We start from the raw sequence: 23,463 nt of genomic DNA on the forward strand, positions 1-23,463 counted from the left end.
GGGTGGGACTGGAAATGGTCAGGGCCCCACCTTGCAGACTCATGGATGAAGCCCCGGCAGGACCAGGTCAGGGGTGGGGGGAGAATTCCACCCTTCAGCTCCCAGACAGACTGTCCCTTCCCCAACTTCGGCCTGGGCAGGTGCTGCCTGGGGACCACAGAAGCCAGTTTCGTGTAGAGACTGCAGGGAACATGATGCAGGGCCCTGGTCCAGTGGGGCTCTGGCTAGGGCTGGGGCTGCGGCTGCAGATGCTCTCCCAGGCTCCGTCTCCAGTGTTCCCAGCAACTCCCCGCTCTCCAGCTGTCCACCAAACTGGTGGTGGTCGCCTCCGGCCCTGTCTGGCTTCCCCTGCTGGCACTCCCTCACAGGGAGAGCCGCTACCCTCTCAGCTGCTCCACACTGGGGTCTGTGCAGCCAGAGTCCAAGGTCAGGGAGAAGGCAGCCTGACAAGAGGAGCTGTGGCAGCTGCTCTGTGCTGGGTTCCAAGGGCAGGGCCCCTCCTAGCTCTGGGCCTCATCCATGGAGTGAGGAGTGTGGTGGGAAGATGCTCCAATCCCCCAGGACTCCTTGGCACATCTTGGGCCCATACCTGCTTAACTGACGAGCACCAGCTCCTTCCTGGTGGCAGCCCTGGGGCTGTGGAGGGCTGCAATGGGGGAGGGGCTGAGTTGGTGGGCATGGGGTCCTTTGGGACCTTCCATCTGCCTCCTTGGTGACACCAGCCCCACGCCCTGGAACCTGCTTACCAGGCTCCTGGGAGCCATGGGGTGGGGGCTGTATATTTGGACACATGTCACTGCTGCCCAAGGTCACACCTGAGAATGTGTCCAGGCAGCTACCCACCCCAGCCTGAGGCAACTGCATGCGTACCACACTCTGACCAAGACCCCAGGTGGAGCCCAGGGGCTGGAGAGAATGTCCCTAACAGAGGACATGGAAGCCCCAGCAGGCTGGCCTGGTTCTGGCTCTGGAATCCTCCTGGGGGCTTGAGTCCTGCCTACTGGAGAATTTCCCTGTGTCCAGGGCCCGGGGTCAGGAGGGGAGGGACAGGGCTGCAGGAGCCAAGCCCTCTCTGGGGCCCAGGGAGGGTCAGGGTTTGGGGTACCCACCCCAGTGAGACATGGGACTGCCTCCTCATGGGTCCCTGGTGAGCAGGGCCATGCTGCAGCTTGCTGGTGCAGTGACATGGGCCAGGCTGGGAAGCGGTGGCCTGGGGCTCAGGCTGGGCAGCATCTGGAGTCATCTGGCAGATGGAGCCTCAGCAAAGCCTTGGGGTCCCTGCTGCCTCTCACCCCCATGGCAGCGTCCATGGAGGCAGGTTCAGAAGGGCCAGGGTGAGAGATCATGGCCCTGAGGCCTGGTTATTAGAGCAGAGTCATGTGTCCCTAGTTGTCCTTGGGACCCTGAAAAAGTGGATTTCGAGGCTGCAGAGAGTCGAGGAGTAAGATGCCAAAGCCAGCAGCTTCCTGGGTGATCCTCACAGGCAGGAACGGGATAGGGAGGTGTCTATGGTAGATGGATCACGGCCTTGGGGAGACCATTGGGGGTGCAGGGTGGGCCTGGGGACCACAAGCTTGGGCCCCACAGCCACCCTGCTGAAGTTACCTGCAGCAGGCCCAGGCACTTGTGCACCCACCTGCCCGCGTGTGTCCTACCCCGAGCCTTTGTCACAAAGCCCTGAGGGGCCAGCAGGGAGAGAGGCTGCTGGAAGCTGCAGGCAGCCCTGGGCTGGGAAACAGCTGCTGCCTCAGTCTGCATGTGGGTGCACACCCAGGGGACCATGTGCACCATGTGAGCCTGTGCCTGAGAGATGCATGTGCCTGGGCAGGGGGGCCTCTCCATCCAGGGCAGGCCTCAGGACATGCCCTGCTCTCTGGGAGGCCTGGGAAACCAAGGGAACCCCAGAACTCCACTGCCCTTTCTATTTGACCTCCTTGAGGTCCAGGCCCTGCTCTCTCATTTTGCCCCCCAGGGGACATGAGGAGAGCCTGGGAGGGAGTATGACTCTGCCCTGTCATGGACCCCTCTGTGCCTGGTGTGTGTAGCTCCACTCTGAGCTGGGCAGAGGGAAGTGGCTTGATGGTAGGACCCCAGGATCCAGGCGTGGCCGTGACCCTGACTCAGGACTATCCCAGTGCTGATGCCTCCCCCTTACAGAACCTGTGTACCTTTGCTGTGGATTGGGGACAATCATCTGGTTCACAGGGGCAGGTGAGGACTCAGTGCCACAAAGAACACCACAGTGGACACAGCGGCATGCCATATGGCTGACTGGACAGTGATTATTGTGGGTCCCTGGGGTTCAGGCCTCTTCCCTGCCCACCCTACTCCACCTGCCCAGGTAGCTAGAGTGGATCATAAGCTGGAAGGTGCTGGGCAGAGTCCACCACACCAGTGCTGGCCACGGCCCACTCCCAAAGACTCAAAGCTTGGCACCTGGGCTAAGGTCCTGAGGTCCTGAGGACCCCCTGGCATGGGCAGGCCTGCAAACTCGAGCTGCCCCCATTAGAAGGGCTGCCAGCCCTTCCAGCCTCCTTAGGAGGTGGGGGAGGGCAGGCCCCCAGTGGCCCTCATGGACTGGTGGGCTGCTCCGTGTGGCTGGGCCCCTGGGCTGGTGCCTGGCTGGGGGGCTTCAGGGCCTGTACCATCTCCTCCAGGCTGCCGTGAGGGGCAGTCAACCCCAGCCGCTCCTGCTGGTTCTCCTTGCTGTGCCAGATGCCATAGCCAAAATACACCGTGAGTCCTGCAAGGAAGGCATAAGCCTGAGGGGCAGGTCCCAGCACTGCTTTCCCACTTGCCCTCCTCCTGCAGCCCCCCCAGGGTCCCAGCCTGACCCCCACTCACCTATCAGCAGCCAGATGGAGAAGCCCAGCCAGGCCAGGTAGCTCAGGTGCAGCATGAGGAAGATGTTGAGGAGGATGCTCAGGGCAGGAGTCAGGGGCACCATGGGAACCTGAGGGGACAAGGGCAGAGCTGGGCTGGGCTGCAGGGAAGGGATGCTGGCCCACGGCCTGATTTCTCGGGAATCCACAGAGCCTTTCTCTGCCTCTGGAGATTCCGGAGACAAGGACCCACCCACCACACAGAGAGAGGGGTGTGGGGCACTGGCCTCCCCTGCCCTGCGGCCCTGGTGCATCCTGCCACGGCAGAGGAGGAAGGGGTGAAGGGAGCTGGCTGGGCTGAGCATGGTGGGTGCTGGCTGGAGGAAGTACCTGAAAGGTGTCCTGCTGGCGCTGCTGCTGGTGGGCCCCCAGGATGAGGAGACTGAGCAGAAATGTGGTGGAGCTGAGCAGGAGCAGCAGGATGTAGCCCCAGGGTGGGAGGTGCAGGGCCGAGTCCCCGAAGACCAGCACGCAGTCCAGGGTGATGGCTGAGGCCACCAGGACACCGAGCGCTAAAGGCACGGCAGCTCCAGGCCTGCAGCCACCCAGGAAGCCAAGGTAGGGCCTCAGGGCTGGTCGTAGCTGCCCAGGCTCAGGGGCTGATGTCTGCTCGGTGCTCACAGGGCTTCCTGGGCCCTGAGAACTGGATGGAGGGGACTTTTGGAAGCGTAGAATGATAATGCTGGTGGCCACGAAGGTAAAGGTCAGCAGTGTGCTGATGCAGCGTAACCAGACCAGCACCTCGATGTCCAGCAGCAGTGCCAGGAAAGCCTTGAGGACCCCAAACACCAGGATCCCCACCATGGACCCCTGCCTCTGGGGGTTAACGTGGGCAAACACCTGGAAGAAGAGCCCGTCGGCAGCCATGGCATAGACAATGCGCAGCAGTGCAAATTGGTTGCTGAGCAGGACAGTGCTCATGGCTGTGACAGAGGGTGAGAGAATGGTCAGCATGGTGGACATGCCCACCAGGGACTGCTGTCGGGGGCCAGGGCATGTGTGGCCTCTTGGGAACATGGGCATGAGTTTTTCTGGGCTCTCAGAGTGAGACTGAGTGTATGTGGGTGCTGGATTGCTCCCCCTCACCACCCAGGAATGGGACACCCCAGTTTAGGTGACAGGCCCAGTGGAGAATCTGATGAGGGCTGAGTCCCTCTGCCTGGAAGGATCTGGAAGCACATGCCCAGAACTGACATTCTGTGTACAACTAGGAGGGAGAGTGAGTAGGTGCCTCCCAACCAGCCCGGGTGGAGAGTCTAATCATTAGCACCTTCCTGGGCCCAGGATACAACTGGGAGCACAGGCCCAGATGGAGATGTGTTCCCTCGAGGGTTAGGGCAGGGCCCCACCACCCTGTTCCCTCCCACCTTTCCTCTTGGAAAGGCTGCTTACCACAGGTAGAGCCAGCTACCACGATGAAGGCTGCCCAGCTATAGCCCCGCTGGTAAAATGCATCTGCGAGTGCTGAATCAGGGTTCAGGCTGTGCCAGGGCACCATGAGTGTGAGCACAGTGGAGACAAGGATGTAGGCACCAGCTACCAGGCCAAGGGAGATCACAATGGCCATAGGCATGGCTCGCTTTGGGTTCTGGGCCTCTTCGCTGGAGGCACCAATGACATCAAAGCCCACAAAGGCGTAGAAGCATGTGGCAGCACCGGTCATGATGCCGGAGAAGCCAAAGGGTGCAAAGCCGCCCTCCTCAGTGCTCCAGTTGTATGGGCGGGCCAGGACAAACCCCAGGATGATGATAAAGAGGATGACAACCAGGTTGATGGCAGAGAAGATGCGGTTGAGGCAGGAAGAGATACGGGCTCCGCAGGAAACAAATGCGGAAGTCAAAAGAATGACACCAGCTGCCAAGAAGTCTGGGTACTGGGCCAGGAAGGGCACCTGCCAGATGCCGACATGGGCCTTGGTGAAGCTGCGGATGCGGTGGCTAAAGACAGTGTCCAGGTAGCTGCTGCCAGTGCGGGCCATGGCAGCACCACCAATGAGGCACTCAAGGAGCACATTCCAGCCAACAAGGAAGGCCCACAGCTCACCCATGGACACATAGGTAAACTGGTAGGCAGAGCGCCTAAGGGGTACACGTTCTGCAAACTCTGTGTAGCATAGGGCTGTGAGGAGGGAGGCCACAGCGGCCACACCAAAGGACACAAGCACTGCAGGGCCAGCCACCCCCTTGGCCACGGTGCCTGTGAGTACATAGAGGCCCACACCCACCTTGCCACCCACACCCATCAGGGTCAGGTCCAGCGTGGTCAGGTGGCGCTGCTGTGATGTGTCCGTGGTGGACTCCTCCAGTGGCTTTAGTCGGTTCAGTTTCTGGCAGAAGCGCACCAGGCTGTCGGTGCTGGGCAGTCCCCAGGCCATGGTGGGCAGCTGAGAGAACACCAAGCCAGCTGCTGGCACCTATGAGGTCCAGAAGGGAGTGACAGGCTGTCCAGCTGGGTCTTGTCCAGCCTTCAGTCCTTGTTCTGACCTTGCCCTGGGGACCCAAGCCTGGAACCACTGGCAGCTGGAGGGCTGGATGAGGCAGGCTCAGGGCCTGGCAGCAGGGCGGGCAAGAGGCCACGGGGAAGCATCAGGGCATGCCTCCTGGGCAAGGAAGGGAGTCTGGTGGAGCTGGTTCTGGGTGTGTTTGGGAGGGGCTCTGAGGGTGTGGAGGGGCAGCCCCAGGGTACCCAGAGCAGGGTGGACACCCGAGGATTCCCCAGAGCTGGGCCAGGCCCCAGGACCTGGAACAGGAAAGACTCTGGCTCGAGTGGCCACCTGGCCTCAGACAGTGGGGTTCATCCCCCCATCCCCGGTCCCATTGGGGCATGTGTCAGCGCATGCTGTTGGGAATGGGGGGGTGCTCTGTGTCATATACCTGACGCCAAGGACCAACCTTTCACCCCTGTGCCCTGGCACACAACCACCACACCATTGTCATAGCCACTTCCACCGTGCCCCTGTCCCCAGATACCCATGAGCCTTCAACTCCTCTCTGTCCTAAGTCTGTCTCCACAGGACTTGCTATGACTCACCTGCTGTTACCTCCACTGCCATGACCCGTCTGTGCCAGCCCCCACCCATTGGGCACCAGATCCAGAACAAGGCATTACCTCCTGGTCCCATACACATTCAGCCCACCCTGCCCACTCCTCACATGGTCAAGACCGGAGCTCTCCAGGTTCTAGAGAAGCCCTATGACTGTGCCCGGTTCACAGATGAGGAAGCTCAGGCCACAGGGTAACTGACTAGCCCAGGTCACCAGGGTGGTCTGGGGATACTGATGTATTTTAAGGTCCGGGTCTGGGGTGGGGTCTGGAGACCACCCGCTTTCCACTGCTGCAGACGCCCTCCTTGATCCCTCATACCAACACACGGACTCCACCAGCTGGGCACCATCCAGGCCCCTCAACCCTGGGAGGTGTGGGAGCCACGGGACTCAGGCAAGACGCGGGTAAGATGAGGGTCTGAATGTGGCTGAGAGGCCCTGGGCAGTCCCTGACCTCTGGCACAATGGGATGGCAGTAAGCCACCCTTATCCACTGACGAGGGAGTGCCTGGCTGTGGGGAGTCTTCTGTGAATGAAATGAAAGGAATCCAGATTGGAAAGGGAGAAGTAAAACTGTCTCTAGCCACAGATGACATGATCTTATATAGAGAAAATCCTAAGGAATCTACACAAAAAGTATTAGAACTAATAAACAAGTTCAGCAAAGGTCAATATCTAAATATCAATTGTATTTTCTATACATTAGCAATGAGCTATCCAGAAATGAAATTAAGAAAACAATTCTGCTTACAGAGCATCAAAAAGAATAAATTTGTGTATAAACACACAGAATAAATTTACAAAGAAATGCAAAACTTGTACACTAAAAACTATTAAACATCATTGAAAAAAATTAAAGAAGACCTAAATAAGTGGAAACACATTCTACGTTCATGGACTGGAAAACTTCATATTGTAAAGATGGCAATACTCCCCAAACTGGTCTGCAGATTCTGTGCAATCCCTATCAAAATCCCAACTACCTAGTTTGCATAAATTGTGAAATTGATGCTAAAATTCATGTGGAGATGCAAGGGACCTGGAAGAGCCAAAACAATTTTGACAAAGAACAAGGTTAGAGGACTTATGTTTTCTGTTTCTAAACTGACTACAAAGCTACAGTAATCAATGTAGTGTGATAATGACATAAGCATTAGACATATAGATCAGCTGAATAGAATTGAGAGTCCAAAAATATGGGCAATTAAATTTTAAACATTTATGGCCAATTTAAATATATGGCCAATATATTTCTTAAAATAAACTTTATTCTTTAGAGGAGTTTTAGGTCCACAACAAAATTGATCAGAAAGTGGAGTTCCCATATATCCCCAGCCCCTATACATGCACAGCCTCCCCCACTATCAACATCCCCCACCAGACTGGTACATTTGTTATAACTGAGGAGCCTACATTGACACGTCATTATCACCTGCAGTCCATGGTCTACATTAGGGCTCACTCTTGCTGTTGGACATTCCATGGGTTTTGACAAATGTATAATGGCGTGTACACACTACTACAGTAAGCCCTAAAAATCCTCTGTGCTTCACCTATTCATCCCTCCCTCCCACTAACCCCTGGCAACCAGTGATCTTCTCACTGTCTCCACAGTTTTCACTTTCCAGAAGATCATAGAGTCGTAATCGAATCATTACGTAGCCATTTCAGGTTGGCCTTTTTCACATAGTAATATGCACTTAAGGTTGTCTGTCTTCTCATAGCTTGATAGCTCCTTTCTTTTTAGTGCTGAGCAATATTTCTTGTCTGGATGGACAACAGTTATTTATCCATTCACCTAGTGAAGGACATCTTGGTTGCTTCCAAGTTTTGGCAATTATAAATAAAGCTGCTGTAAACATCCATGTGCAGGATTTTGTGTGGATATAAGTTTTCAACTCATTTAGGCAAAAACCAAGGAGTGTGGCTGCTGAATCATGTGCTAAAAGTATGTTTAGTTTTGTAGGAAACTGCCAAAGTGTCTTCCAAAATGGCTCTGCCATATTGCATTCCTGCCAGCAATGAAGTAGCGTTCCTGCTGCTCCACATCCTCGGCAACATTTACTGTTGTCAGTCTATTGGATTTCTGCCATTCTAACAGGTGTGTAGTGGCATCTCACTGTTGTTTTAATCTGCAAAGCACTAAGACATATGATGTGGAGCATCTTTTCATATGTTTATTTACCAACTGTGTGTCTTCTTCAGTGTGATGTCTATTCAGATCTTTTGCCTATTTTTAATTGGGTTGTTGATTTTCTTACTGTTGATTTTTAAAAGTTCTTTGTATATTTTTGATAACAATCCTTTATCAGCTACGTCTTTTACAAGTATTTTTCTCCTAGTCTATGCCTTGTCTGCTCATTGCCTTGGTGGCCAATTTATTCTTGACAAGAGTGCCAAAACAATTCAATGGGGGAAAGAAGAGTGTTCTCAACACATGCTGCTGCAACAGCTGGGTCTCCACATACAGATGAACGAGCTCAGACTCCTACCTCACACCACATGCAAAACTTAACTTAAAATGGATCAAACACCTAAATCTAGGACCCAAAACTATACAGGCATTTCTTGGATATCTTGCAGCTTCAGTTCCAGACCACTGCAATAAAATGAATTTCACAATAAAGTGGATCACATGAATTTTTTGTTTCCTAGTGCATATAAAAGTTGTGTTTATGCTGTAGTGTAAGTGTGCAATAGCGTTATGTCTAAAAAATGAATATACATGCATTAATTAGAAAATACTTTATTGCTAAAAAGTGCTGAACATCATTTGCACCTTCAGATAGTTGTAATCTTTTTGCTGGGGGAGGGTCTTGCCTTGATGTTGATGGCTGCTGACTGAACGGGCTGGTGGTTGCTGAAGGTTGGCATGGCTATGGCAATTTTAAAAAATAAGACACAATGAAGTTTGCTGCATTGAATGACTCTTCCTTTCATGAACAATTCCTGTAGCATGGAATGCTGTTTAATAGTATTTTACTCACAGTATAACTTCTTTCAAAAGTGGAGTCAGCCCTCTCAAACACTGTCACTGTTTTATCAACTAATTTTATGTAATAATCTAAATCCTTCATTGTCATTTCAACATTCTTCATGGCATCTTCACCAGGAGTAGATTCCACCTCAAGAAACCACTTTCCCTGCTTATCCATAAGAAGCAACCCCTTATCCATTAAAGTTTTATCGTGAGATTGTAGCAATCCAGTGACATCTTCAGGCTCCACTTCTGATTCTATTTCTCTTGCTATTTCCACCACGTCCATAGTTACTTCCTCCACTGAAGTCTTAAAACCATCAAAGTCATCCATGTGGGTTGGAATTAACTTTTTCCAAACTCCTGTTAATGTTAATATTTTGATCTCTTTCCATGAATCAAAAATGTTCTTAATGGCATGTAGAATGGTGAATACTTTCCAGAAGGTTTTTGATTTTCTTTGCCCAGATCCATCAGAAGAATCACTATCTATGGCAGCTAGGGACTTATGAAATGTATTTCTTAAAGAATAAGACTTGGAATTCAAAATTGCTCCTTGATCAATGATCAAAATGACTGCCCAGATCCTGCAGAATGGATGTGGTGAAAACAACATCAATCTTGTTGAACATCTCCATCAGGGCTCTTGAGCAGCCAGCAGCATTGCCAATGAGCAGTGATATTTTGAAAGAAATCTTTCTTTCTGAGCAGTCGTTCTCAACAGTTGACTTAAAATATTCAGTAAACCATGTTGTAAAAAGATGTGCTGTCATCCAGGCTTTGTTGTTCCATTTATGGAGCACAGCAGAGTAGATTCAGCACAATTCTTAAGGGCCCTAGGATTTTCAGAATGGTAAATGAGCAATGGCTTCAACTTTAAGCCACCAGCTGCATTATTCCCTAACAAGAGAGTCAACCTGTCCTTTGAAGCTTTGAAGCCAGGCGTTGACTTCTCCTCTCTTAGTGATGAAAGTCCTAGCTGGCATCTTCTTCCAACATAAGGTTGTTTCATCTAAATTGAACATCTGTTGTTTAGTGTGGTCACCTACATTAGTGATCTCAGCCAGACCTTCTGGAGAACTTGCTGCAGCTTCTGCATCAGCACTTGCTGCTTCACCGTGCACTTTTATGTTATGGAGATGGCTTCTTCCCTTAAATTTCATGAATCAACCTCTGCTAGTTTCGACTTTTTCTTCTGCAACTTCTTCTCCTATCTCAGCTTTCCTAGAATTGAAGAGAGTTAGGGCCTTGCGCTGGATTAGGCTTTGGCTTAAAGGAACGTTGTGGATGGTTTGATCTTCTATCCAGATGGTTAAAACTTTCTCCATCAGCATTAAGGGTGCTCCTCTTTGTTATCATTTGTGTGCTCACTTTAGTAGCAATTTAATTTCCTTCAAGAACTTTTCCTTTACATTCATAGCTTGGCTAACTGTTTGGTACAAGAGGCCTAGCTTTTGGCTTATCTAGGCTTTTTTTTTTTTTTTTTTTGAGGAAGATTAGCCCTGAGCTAACTACTGCCAATCCTCCTCTTTTTGCTGAGGAAGACTGGCCCTGAGCTAACATCAGTGCCCATCTTTCTCTACTTTATATGTGGGATGCCTACCACAGCATGGTGTGCCAAGAGGTGCCATGTCTGCACCCAGGATCCAAACCTGTGAACCCCGGGCCACCGAAGCAGAACATGCAAACTTTACCACTGTGCCACCGGGCCGGCCCCATTATCTAGGCTTATGACACACCTTCTTCACCAAGCTTAATCATTTCTAGCTTTTGATTTAAAGTGAGAGATGTGTGACTCCTCCTTTCAGCTGAACACTTAGGGAGCACTGCATGGTTACTAATTGGCCTAATTTCACCGTTGTTTTGTCTCGGGGAATAGGGCTCCCTGAGGAGAGGGACAGAGATGTGGGAACAGCTGGTTAGTGGAGTTGTCAGAACACACACAAAATTTATCAATTAAGTTTGCTGTCTTATATGAATACAGTTCATGGCAACCCAAAAAATTTACAGTACTAACATCAAAGATCACTGATCATAGATCACTATAACAAATTAATAATAATGAAAACATTAAAAACATTGTGAGTATTACTAAAATGTGACACAAAGACACGAACTGAGCAAATGTTGTTGGGAAAATGACGCCGGTAGACTTGTTTGATGAGGGGTTGACATAAACGTTTGATGGGGTTCAGGGAAGGCTGCCCCAAGATGTAACCCTCTGGTCTGTGAATTATTTCAAGCTGGAGACAATCAGGCTCAGAAGACTTTGGAAGAACATTTCATCTTCCCCCAAATTGCCTAAGAGAATTTAAGAGAGAAGGGCCTGTCCCAGGATGAGCTCTTACCATGGATAATTCTAGGTGTGGGGGGCAGGGAGGCATCTAGCAAGGGCCATTTTATCAAAAGATCTCTTTCGGGTCCCATTGTCTGCAGATGGGACAATGCAAACATTCGTTTACCAATATAAACTCTCTCCATCTTCCTGTAAATTGCCCTCTTCCCCTTTGAAGTCTCAGACCTCTTTCTTCCTCTCCTTAGTCCAGAAAGACATACACACCTCATGTTGCCTGTCTTTGGAATTCTCCATGTTCATCTGAATTCTCCATGCCTCCACATACATGTATTAAACTTTGCTTGATTTTCTCTTGCTAACTTGTCTTATGTCATTTTAATTCTTTGACCAGCCATAAGAGGCAGAAGGGGAAAAGGAGGGGTATTCTCTCTCTTCCACTACAGCCTTGGCATAGCTGGCAGGATCCCCACTGGCTGGCAAGCTGCCCTCTCTGGCTGGAAGGACTGCTTTCTCCCTAGGACGATGGCATATGAGGAGACCCTGGGTCATCTGATGAAGGGCAGCAAGAAGCAAGATTTCTGACCACGTCAGCCTCCTGAAATCTCTATCTGTGGGGTCCAGTGGAAGCAAGTGATGAGAATTTTTTCTCTCTTTCTAAATTTGGATTGGCAGGAGAAATTATTTTGGAATCTAGTTTCTTGTGCTTCTTAGTGACTCTGGTAAATTTGGTAAAGTATGCTTGGCTTTATTGATCTTTTTCCTCCCAGAGATGGTCAGAGTTTTTTTTCTTTTTTGTCTCTGTCTTTTGTGTCATGTATCACAAGAAGGAAATGCCATAGAGTAGGATGCAGGCATGGGCCCTATAAGCCTGTTGTCTGGGCTGGCCTCACAAGCTGGTGAGTTTGTGGTCTCATCAGACTGGCATCTATTTACACAAACTTTGCTGTGGGTTCATATGCACAAAAGGTAAAAGCTGTTGCTAAGGGGTTCCTGGGAAGCCAAATTGCCATAATATTGGTGGGCACAGGGTGCGCAGTTAAGAGCCATCAGGCTGCTCACCACTTCTGGAAGACCCCTGTTATAGGATAAGTCGGTCACAGAATAGGGTAGACGACAGCAGGTCCCCTGCCAAGCTCAAGGAAATTTCCAGGCAATGAGGTAATCTGTAAAACACACACAATCCCCAACCCCATGGCACACACCTTGGGGGTGTTAGTTTGGTTCCAGGAGACCCAGGGCATAGCTGTAACTGTTAGTGTGCATATAAGAAAAACAATGGATGAGGTTTCTCCTTCTCCTTGTTCTATGTCCTGAGACTTGGCTTTTTGACCATTGAGAAGATTCTCCATGGTCTTCACCATCCAGAAGGTGCATTTACTAGAGTGCACCTTGGTGGCCACTCATATAGACTGCGGTTCTGAGCACTCTCTCTCCAGCTGCACCAAGCTCTCAGGGGAGTTTCTCATAAAGGGTCCAGTCCATACAGGACTTTGTAATCTCAAGCTTCCTTGTTTGTTAGTCCTGGAAAAATCCCATTTCTGTGGCTCCTGCCTGCTGTCACAGATTAGCGGGTGTGTGACTGGAGGCATCCCATGCTCTCGTGGGAGAAGAGACACCATGTTCACTATATCATCCTTACCATGTGCAATGAAGCTCTTTACTCTCCCTGACTATTTTGGGGAGTAAACTTTTTGGATCCTGGGGGCAACATCATCCTTGCCCTCCCCAGAGATGCCTCCTGCATCCATGGTAGAGATTTATTCTCAGCATAGAAAGTTACCTGCAGATATTTCCTTAAAAAGTCTCATTGGATTGAGTCACTATTGGAATAAATACACAAATTGAGATCCCACCCATCAGTGGCCAGATGGTGGATCTTTTGAAATGGAAAAATTTCTATATTTTAAAACTATTTTAGAGAGCTCTCCTCACAGGCAGCTGCCTTATTGGTATTTATGGGAAGATCAAATTAAAAGGAAACTCAAAAAGTATAATGGCTAGCCTTAGGGAATCCCTTAATAAAAAGAAAGGACAGAAGTCAGACATAGGACAAAGATTAAAAAGAAAATTTAATAAAAATTTCCCTTCTCTACTCACACAACTGAACAACAACAAACAAACAACCTGATCAAAGAATGGGCAGAGGATATGAACAGATATTTCTCCAAAGAAGATATACGGATGGCCAATAGACACATGAAAAGATGCTCAACATCACTAATCATCAGGGAAATGCAAATCAAAACTACACTAAGATATCACCTTACATCCATTACAATGGCTATGATCATCAAGACAAAAAATAACAAATGTTGGAGAGGGTGTGGAGAGAAGAGAACCCTCATACACTGCTCGTGGGAATGCAAACTGGTGCAGCCGCTATGGAAAACAGCATGGAGAGTCTTCAAAAAAGCAAAAATAGAACTACCATATGACCCAGCTATCCCACTACTGGGTATCTACCCAAATAACTTAAAATCAACAATCCAAAGTGACTTATGGACCCCTATGTTCATTGCAGCACTATTCACAACAGCTAACACATAGAAGCAACCTAAGTGCCCATCGACTGATAACTGCATAAAGAAGATGTGATATATATAGACAATGGAGTACTACTCAGCCATAAATAAAGACAAAATTGGGGCCAGCCTTGTGGTGCAGCCATTGAGTTCACACGTTCCGCTTCTTGGCAGCCCAGGGTTCACAGGTTTGGATCCCGGGTGTGGACATGGCACCGCTTGGCAAAAGCCATGCTGTGGTAGGTGTCCCACATATAAAGTAGAGGAAGATGGGCACGAATGTTAGCTCAGGGCCAGTCTTCCTCAGCAAAAAGAGGAGGATTGGCAGTAGTTAGCTCAGGGCTAATCTTCCTCAAAAAAGAAAAAAAAAGACAAAAGCGTCCCATTTGAAATAATATGGATGGACCTGGAGGGTATTATGTTAAGTGAAATAAGCCAGATGGAGAAAGACAAACACCAGATGATTTCACTCACATGTGGAAGATAAACAAACACATGAACAAAGAGAAAAGCTCAGTGGTTACCAGGAGAAGGGGGCTGGGGGGAGGTCACGGGGATGAAGGGGAGCAGTTATATGGTGATAGACAAGAAATAATGTACAACTGAATGTTCACAATGTTGTAAAGTATTATGAACTCAATAACAAAATTTAAAAAATAAATAAGTCCCCTTCTCCTCCCTCCTCTGCTCCCCTGTACCCCAGCTCCCTGTCCCTGGCCCCCTGGAAGATCTGGTGGGTCTCTGGGTCCCTGGTTTCAACTCCCCCTCTCAAGACTTAGCTCCTCAGCCACTTTCCTCAGATCCTGAAACCCCAACTTCTCCAGACAGCATCCAGCTGCCCATCTTCACTGCCCTCTCTTTAGGAGACTCACAGGGGCCCTCAGGCCTGACCGCCAAGCTAGGGGCACACAGGTCACTGGTGTAAATGCTGAAGCCAAGAAGTGAATTCAGTGGAAGCAGCCAGGAAAGGCAGGAAGGCTGGTGTGCTGTCCCTTCCAAGTCCTCCTGCTTTCCAGGGCTAGGTCATCAGGCTCTGCCGGCGTCAGGCAGTCCATGCAGGGTCCACTGTGGATGTGCCCTGGACCTCCACTGCAGACAGTTCATGTCCCCCAGACACAGCCCATCCATGAAATTTTATAAACCTTTCCTGCCTCCATGGTCAGAAGATCCCACTAAATTTAGAGAGGACTTAGAAAGGGCAGTGGCTGTTCATAACCCCACCCACGGAGATCGTGGCTGGCTGCTAAGGGGGTTCTTCCAGCCCAGGATTACACTGTAGTTATCAGACAGGCCAGGGGGCCCCCTGGAGGAAACCCCCTCACAGGGGGAATAGAGGGCCACACCCTCTCCCAGGCCCTCCTGCAAATGACCAGGAAGGGGCTCTGCTTGAGGCCGACACTCAAGGTTTAATAGGAGACATTTTAGAGGCATTTCCTCCTATAGTTAATTGGTCAAGAATGGAATTATGCACTCAGATTGAGGGGAACATCCAAAAGCCTTTGTTGAACATTGTATACAAACTTTTCAAAAGTACAGTGCATTAAACCCGGAAGCCCCAGAGCACAGGAATCTCCTAATTCCTGCTTAGTAGGAAATTTTCTTCCTGATATAAAAACAAATTCCAAATAGTGTAGTTGGGGTTGGTCAGGGTAGCCATTATGCATAATAACGAACGCTGCTACACAATTCTTTGAAAACAGTCAGCAGGAAAGCAAAAGAACAAATAATTAAGAGTAGTTCTTCTGGTTTTACAGCTTGAATCTTTAGAGAATGAAAACTATGACTGTGAGAGTCACTGAAGCCACTCAGAGGGCTCCATATTCACCTCCAGACACTTGCAGGTCTTGCAGGAAACCAGGGCATTGGAGAGAGATTGTGCTGTTCTTAAGAGGAGGGGAAGTGAAAAAATTGCCCCCTTGGCCCCAGCACCCCCAGAAGGCTCACTTTTCTCCTGAGGGGCATTTCCCCCTTAAATGATGGGGTCAGCTGATCCTCAGTCGCTCCCCTGAGCCACCATTAAACTTAAAATAGAGGATCTGGAACTGGATTTCTTAAGAGACACTGGTGTGACTTTCTCTACTCTCCCTTCAGAGGGTTTATCTCTACCTGTCCCCTCTGATTCTGTTCAAGCTGTTGGAGTCTCTGGGCAGCCTATTTCATGGCCCAGATCTCAGCTCACTCCCACATCTTCAGCCCCTTAACACTCACCCTGACTCTCTAGTCTCCCACTGCTTACCAGCAACAGTTTTGGCAGAGGTTTGCTATGTGAATTTAATCCACTAGAAATTGTAATGACAAAGGCATTTTCACCTCCCTGCCCTCAGACCAAACCCCAAGTCTCCTACTTTCCTTGCTAGAAACTCATCCTGATTGAAATTCTTCTGAAGAGGATGAGTCTTTAAAAGATGTCCCCATTAGTCTCTGGGCTACACATGCAAATGAAGTAGGATTGTTACTGAGTGCAGAACCCGTGCACATTACTTGGAAAAAGACTGAAGTGTGTCCATCAGTAGCCCAGTACCCGCTCTCCGGAGACACAGAGTGAGGAACTGAATCTCTAACAGACCCCCTTCTGCAACAGGGTGGAGTTGTTTTTACTTTCTCCCCCTGTAATACTTCAATCTTACTAGTGAAAAAAGAAGGCAAGTTTGACTCCGATGGGAACCAAATCCACAGATCTGTACAAGCCCTCAGAGCTGTAAAGTCTTGTATTCCTCCGCATCCTTGGTCCCTGATCCAGCTGTCATCCTGAGCTCGGTTCCTGCTGGTGCAGCCTGGGTGACAGGAGTTAACCTTGCTCAGCTCTCTTGTCAATCCCACTGCAGGCTGACTCACAAGTTCATTCTTCATTTACATTTAAAGGGAGGTCATTCACATGGACTCGCCTTCCTGAGGGATACTGTGAGTCCCTCTCATATTTTCCCCAATCCTACAGCCCACCTGGATTCTGTAGCCCTCACTCAAGGCTCCGCTCCTGTTCAGTATGTGGATGACCTTCTACTCTGTAATCAGAGTAAACAGGGAGCCCTTACAGACCCCTCACTCTCCTGAAGGCACGAGCTGCTCGAGGCCATAAAGCCTCCAGATCTGAACCTCAGTGGGTGCAGATGACTGGGACCTACTCGGCACAGGAGCCATGTCAAGGTATTCAACAGCTCACCCCAAATGCCTTGAGTCCATTTTGTCCACCCTTCACCCCAAAATGAAGAAACAGCTCCGTAAACATCTAGGGGCAGCTGGTTACTGCCCCAGTGGATTCCTGATTCTTCAGCCCTTGCTAACCCTCTGTGTGCTCTTCTCCCAGACATCACCCCACAGCCTATTTCCCGGCCTTCAGAGCCATGAAACTCCTGTGAAGCCTTAAAATTACCTTTGTCCACACCCCTGGTTCTCTGCTTACCTACTTTTGACAAACCTTTTCATCTATACTGCCATGAAAATAATGGAAGTGCTGCACACATTTTAGGACAGTCTTTTGCCTCTCAGACACATCCTATAGCATATTTCTCATGCCAGCTAGACCCTGTGGCATCAGGCATGCCCCTTGCTTGTGTTCAGTGGCCGGAGCTGCCATCCTGACTGACAAAGCCAGTACTCTAACATTAGGCTCTCCCAGTCATCTCTGTGTTCCCCAGGCTGTGTCTGCTCTTTTGCAAGTTCACAAGACAAAACACCTCTCTACAGGGCACAGACCACCTATGAGCAGGCTCTTTTAACTAACCCTTCCATCATCCTACATCCTGTAATACCTTGAGTCCAGCTACCTTATTACCCCTCCCTGCTGATGGAGAGCCCCACTCCATCCCACATGATTGCCCTGCAACTATAGAAATGGTCTCAAAGCCATGAGAGGATCTCTTGGACATCCCTTTAGACGCTCCAGACTTACTTCTGACTTGTGATGGCTCCTGTACATGGAATTTCCAGGGAAACATAATAACTGGTTATGCCACAGTTTCCCCACATGAAATACTCGAAGCTTGTTGCTTGCCCACTGTAAAATCACCCAAGCTGCTGGATCATAGCTCTCACTAGAGCCTGCACATGAGCAAAAGGGAAAACTGCCACTCTGTACACAGACTCCACATGTGCTTTTGGAGTCTGCCATGCTGTGGGCACAGTTTGGAAATCCCCTGTATTCTTTTTTTTTCCTTCTTCTTCTCCCCAAAGCTCCCCCCAGTACATTGTTGTATACTCTAGCTGTAGGTCCTTCTGTTTGTGCTTTGTGGGACATTACCTCAGCATGGCCTGATGAGTGGTGCCATGTCTGCACCCAGGATCTGAACCAGAGAACCCCTGGGCCACCGAAGTGAAACACATGAACTTAACCTCTGGGCCATGGGGCTGGTCCCAGAAATCCCGTGGAGTCTTAACTTCCACAGGAACTCTATTGCTAATGGACACCTAATTGCTGCCCTATTACAGGCTCTTCACCTCTCTTCTCAAATTTCAATTTCTCCCTCCAATTTCTAAACCTGACTTTATCCCTGACTGATATTATCAATTATCAGGCAAATGTGCCAGAATCTGAAAAGGAAAACTGGATACAAAAGGGTGCCGAACAATGATCTGATGGATTAGACACTGGGCCAAAGGACTTGCTGTAGCTCCTTTTCCTTTGATTTTTGACTTGCACTTATTTCCCTCCAAATGGGGCATATGTGCAGATGCAGGGTAGATAAAGAACTAAAAGACAATTGGTATTCCCTGGCATCCAGAAAATCTCTGACCCAATTATTTCCCAGTGCACCACTTGCCAACCTCACCAAGTTTCTGGAGAAATCTGTGTGCCCCAGGAAGTCCTCCCAGGCCCGCACTGCCCTGTGTGGCACTCCAAATGGACTTCACAGCCTTGCCCCAGCTTTAGGCTGTTCTCACTGTTTGGTGATCGTCTGCGTGGTTAGTGGATGCGCTGAGTGCTATCCGACTAGACATGCAGAGGCCACAACAGTGAGACAGAAATTAACAACTGCGGTTGTTCCTTGTTCCGGCTTCCTTTATGGATTGAAGCAGAGCGAGGAGTTCATTTATAGCAGAAGTAAACCACTTGCTTGCAGAAACTCTGGGGCACTCATTAAAATTTCATAACTCATATCATCCTCAATCATCAGGGCAAGTGGAACATAAAAATCTCGACATGAAAAGGACTTTAGGAAGGTCTGCCAAGAAACTGGACTTAAATGTCCAGATGCTCAGCCCTTGGCCCTTTGAAAGATCTACAATAATCAAAGTAGGAGACGTAGATTGATTTCTTTTAGATGCCCCATGCTTACTCACATCTCTAAACCTTCTCTTCCTGGATTAAGTGAATATTATGGGAATTCGAGTGAAAAATTTGAACCTTGACTAGCTAAGATAAAATTTAACTAGTCTACTTGAAGCATATCATCAATGGGTAAAAGGGGCATGGCCTCCACCTTGTGACAAGCCTTGCCATCCCTTTGGATCAAGACATCGGGTGTACATGAAGGTCTTTAGCAGAAAAAATGTACTGTCACCTGGCTGGGAAGGTCCTTATGAAGTCCTACTGACCACCTACACTGCCATCAAAATAAAGGAAAGATCTTCCTGGACCCTTGCAAGCCATGCCAAAATAGACTCAGAACATCACTCTCAAGACAACTGGGAGACAGTCCCCACAGGTGACCTTAAACTAAGGATTTCCAGGGCCAATTCCAGGATCCCAGAAGCAGCTGGCCTCATGGAGTAGACAGCTTTTCTCAAGATCAGGGGTCAAGAAACATAGTTTTAACCTATTTTCCCCCCTTGCTTTTAAAACTCCCTACACACACATACACACACACACACACACAGAGCACCACCACCACCACCACCACCACCAACAACAACAACCCTTTTCCTATTAATGAACATATATATTCCTCTTAATCATTTGCTAGAAAGCTGACTGGAGAGCGCTGGTCTCTATCAGTCCACTCCCCCACTCTAAGTTTCCACTATGGGCTTTTCCAGTCTGTGTCTTGCTCTTACTTACCCTCTCTTTCTCTACAGGTCAAGCACAAACCAAACTCCTCCTTATGCCAGTTTATCACACCCTGGCTATGCTAAATAATCAATCTGACTGTTGGCTATGTCAACAGCCAGAGAACACAGAAGAACCTGAACTGGTCTCTGTTCCTGCTGATGTGAACACCTGGTGGACTAAGCACGCACGGAAGATGGATGAACGACAGGGCATGGTGTCCACGACAAGGAAGACATCACTCTGCCTCTTCTCCTGGTGAGTCATGTGGGTCCCAGAAAGCCTCTAGAGAAGCTCCAGGACTGTCCCTTGCCCAGATAAAGACAATAGGTGAAAAGTGTTCTCTTTTGCATTGAAAGTAAATATGACACTGGACCTTTCCTGGGTGACATAACAAGACAGTATTGTAATCAAACTCTGTGGTTTGATTCCACAGGTGGCATCTTCAAACCTCTCAAGGAAACTGTAAGTGACTCTATCACTACTCCCTTTGGCACAAATATTTTCCCAATAACCAAATGTTCTGGATGGTTTATGGCTACCCTTGTCGAACTTGGGGTGTTGCAGGTGCCCACATGGTTAAGCTGCCCAATACCACAAACTACATATGGGTGGATCCAAACTCTGGACTCACATGGTCAGGTGACAGGATCAGACTTTATAGCTGCCAAAATCAGGCTGCAGGCCTCCTGTACCAGCTACTCTGCATCTGTTCTGCTCCCCCAGATTGACAGGAGCACATGGAAAATGGCGATGTTTAGGCACTAACAGCACCAGTGGCAAAGGTCATGGAACACTCCAGACCCTGGAAACTATAGGTTCAGTTCTAACTTTATCTATAAACCACACTGGCCTTTTTCTTTTATGTGGTAACAAAGTTCACAAATAGTTCCCAGCTAATTGGTCAGGATGAAGTGGACTTCAACACCTGGGCCCTTCTGTCTCCAGATAGTCCACCCTAAATGCCAGCCACGTTGCAAACTTGGGCTCCTTTGTTCATAAGATTGTGCCACATGATCGTGCCAGTTGAGAAATCACAGAGAATCTGCTTGTGTATCACAACTCCAAGTTCTTTTCAGCATCAAGGGTCTTATTCCCTAGCTTTGGAGATTACGAGTTGGAAAAGGTGGTCTTAAATCTCTCCATGGTAATGGAACAAGAGTTCAACACCACTCTGGCAGATCAGAATCGGCCACCCCAAAATGTGTATCTTTGGCTTGATTATTTTTAAGGACAAAAGACTCTGAAAGAAACTTTTACATCCCCCCAACTGCCTAAAATAATTTAAGATAGAAGGCCTGTCCCCAGGAAGAGCCATCACTGTAGACAACTCTGGGTGTAATAGACTGGGAGGATCCTTGTTAAGCCCATTTTTATCAAAGTTCTCTCTCTCTCTCTCATCACACTGTCTATAGAGGGCTGAGTAAACATCAAACATTTGCTTTTCTATCTCCATGTAAATTGCCTTCCTCCTGTTTAAAGTTCCAAACCACGACCCTCAACACCCTCCTTTGTCCTAAGGTAAAGATGATATTTAAGGTAGTGGCTCCTGCCATTTTGGTGAGTTTCTCAGTTTTGCTGGGTTTCTCCCATGTATACATGTTATCAAACTTTGATTTTCCTTGGTTACTCTTTCCCATGTCAATTTAATTCTTAGATCAGCCAGAAAGACCTGGAAGATAGAGGAGTAGCTCTTCCTCCCCGACAATAGCATGTGAACTTTGAAAATACTCCAGTCAGAGGTTAACAGCCTAGCCTCTGTGATCCTCCAAAATTGACCTTCTCTGGACACACCGACTGCCAGCAAGGAGAAGCTTGTGCAATAGTCAGTTAAAAACATTGTGTCTATGTGAACCAAACAGGGCAAGCAGTATCTAACTTCCATCTACAAAGAGAAGATTCGCATTTTCCATCAGATGAATGAAGCTCACCCATTTCCTTGGACTGACTCATTCCCAGGATCAGGAACTGGCTTAATGGCGTGTGAGGAGATGGGCTCCCATCCCTTCCTATCTGCTTGTTCATCGCCATTCTAATCTGTTCGTCTGTCCCTTTGCTGATTTCTTACCACTCAGTTACTAACTCATTTTCTGTCTCCACTATCACCAACTCAGTTTTAATATGTGAAACTTTAGGGGAAGTTTCAGAGGAGGGAACTGATGGGGTTCAGGGCAGGCCACCCCAAGATGTGCCACTCTGCTATGTGGGTCCTTTCAAACTGAAGACAATCAAGACTCATAAGACTCTGGAAGAACATTTGGCTTTCCTCCAAACTGCCTAAAAGAATTTAAGCTAGAAGGACCTGTTCCAGGAAGGAAATTTTACCATGGATGATTCTAGGTGTGGTGGGCAGGAAGGCATCTAGCAAGGGTGATTTTATCAAAAGATTTCTTTTGGGTCCCATTGTCTGTAGATGGGAGAATGCAAACATTTGTTTACCAAATATGAACACTTTTCATCTTCCTGTAAATTGCCTTCTCCTCCTTTGAAGTCTCAGGTCTCTGTCTCCCTCTCCTTAGTCCAGAAGGATATATATACCTCATTTTGCCTGACTTTCTTTGGAATTTTTCCCACTTATTTGAATTCCCTGTGTACACATATTAAACTTTGATTTGCTCCTGCTAACAGACATTATATCATTTTTAATTCTTGGACCAGCCATGAGAACCAGAAGGGGAAAGGAATTTTCCCTCTTCCCTACCTTGTCAATTTATTAAAAATGCAATATCTACAAAGTGCAGTAAAATGAGGTATGCCTATAACACCCATTGTGACTTTGTCAAATTACCATTTGTTGAATAGATCCCTAGGAGTATTGGATGGTGAGCCTGGGTTCAACAACAGACCACAAAGGAGTTGAAATAGAGAAGTTTGTTACTCACAGGTCCTGGAGGAGGTCCACAGCACACCTCGAGGGGCTACACTGGGAGGTGAAGGCAGAGGGCAGGTAGAGAGCAGGGCAGGACCTGGGGCATATGCCTTTCTTGGGGTTCACAGGCAGATGCTTTGGGGTTTCCAGCTAAGTATGGATTGGTCAATTCAAACCAGAAAGAGTAAGTTTTTGGTAAGCTTCACAGGGGTCTTATCTAAGGGGCACATGGGGGAAGGCCCTGGGAGAGGGACAATGCTTCTCCCAAGGGCAGTTGTGGGAGTCTTATCAGGAGCTGACATGTACTTGTGACTCTGCCAGTGGTTATCTAGGGTGTGCACTCCCGGGAGGGGCTGGCGTCACTTCATGGCCCCTGCAGGCCACTTTGCCACACAAAATGGATGCTGAGGCAGCAACACTATGGAGAAGTTTAGCTAAACTCCTAACAAACTCTCAGAAGAAAACATAGGAATAAATCTTCAAGACTGCAGATTTGGCAAGGGTTTCCTCCTTTCCTTTATTTGTTATGTTTATTGAGGTAACATTGGTTTATAACATTGTGTAGGTTTCAGGTGTACAACATTAGAATAAAACATATGTATACACTACAGTGTACTCATCATGGAAAGTGTAGTTTCCATCCATCACCATATAATTGACCCCCTTCACCCATTTTGCCCTCCTTCTGACCACTGTGGCAGCATCCAAACTTCATAAAAAGTATGTAACTATATAATAACTCACACTAACCTTTGCGTTCTCCTTTCATAAAAGTTGGTTTTGAGGCTTCTCTTATTGGTCATTACACAGCATGAAATTGTTGGGGAGGAAGACATTTCCTCTACCTGCTCTAGGTCCTTCTGGCTGGGCTATGAATTAAATTCACATGA

At 48.4% G+C, this 23,463-nt stretch overlaps 1 protein-coding gene across 1 annotated transcript; it reads right to left on the reverse strand.

Annotated features, from left to right (window-relative positions):
- Positions 1-2,252: 2,252 nt before the first annotated feature.
- Positions 2,253-22,801, reverse strand: LOC139046107 (cationic amino acid transporter 4-like). Its single transcript, XM_070516869.1, has 5 exons — positions 22,587-22,801; positions 4,275-5,295; positions 3,213-3,805; positions 2,845-2,953; positions 2,253-2,743 (listed from the first exon to the last, which is right to left on the reverse strand). Exons 2-5 carry the CDS (start codon positions 5,254-5,256, stop codon positions 2,571-2,573), a joined length of 1,857 nt encoding a protein of 618 aa, XP_070372970.1. The 5' UTR covers positions 5,257-5,295; positions 22,587-22,801; the 3' UTR covers positions 2,253-2,570.
- Positions 22,802-23,463: the final 662 nt, after the last annotated feature.

The sequence above is a fragment of the Equus asinus genome, chromosome 8 (genome assembly GCF_041296235.1).
Source record: "Equus asinus isolate D_3611 breed Donkey chromosome 8, EquAss-T2T_v2, whole genome shotgun sequence".
Lineage (NCBI taxonomy): Eukaryota > Metazoa > Chordata > Mammalia > Perissodactyla > Equidae > Equus > Equus asinus.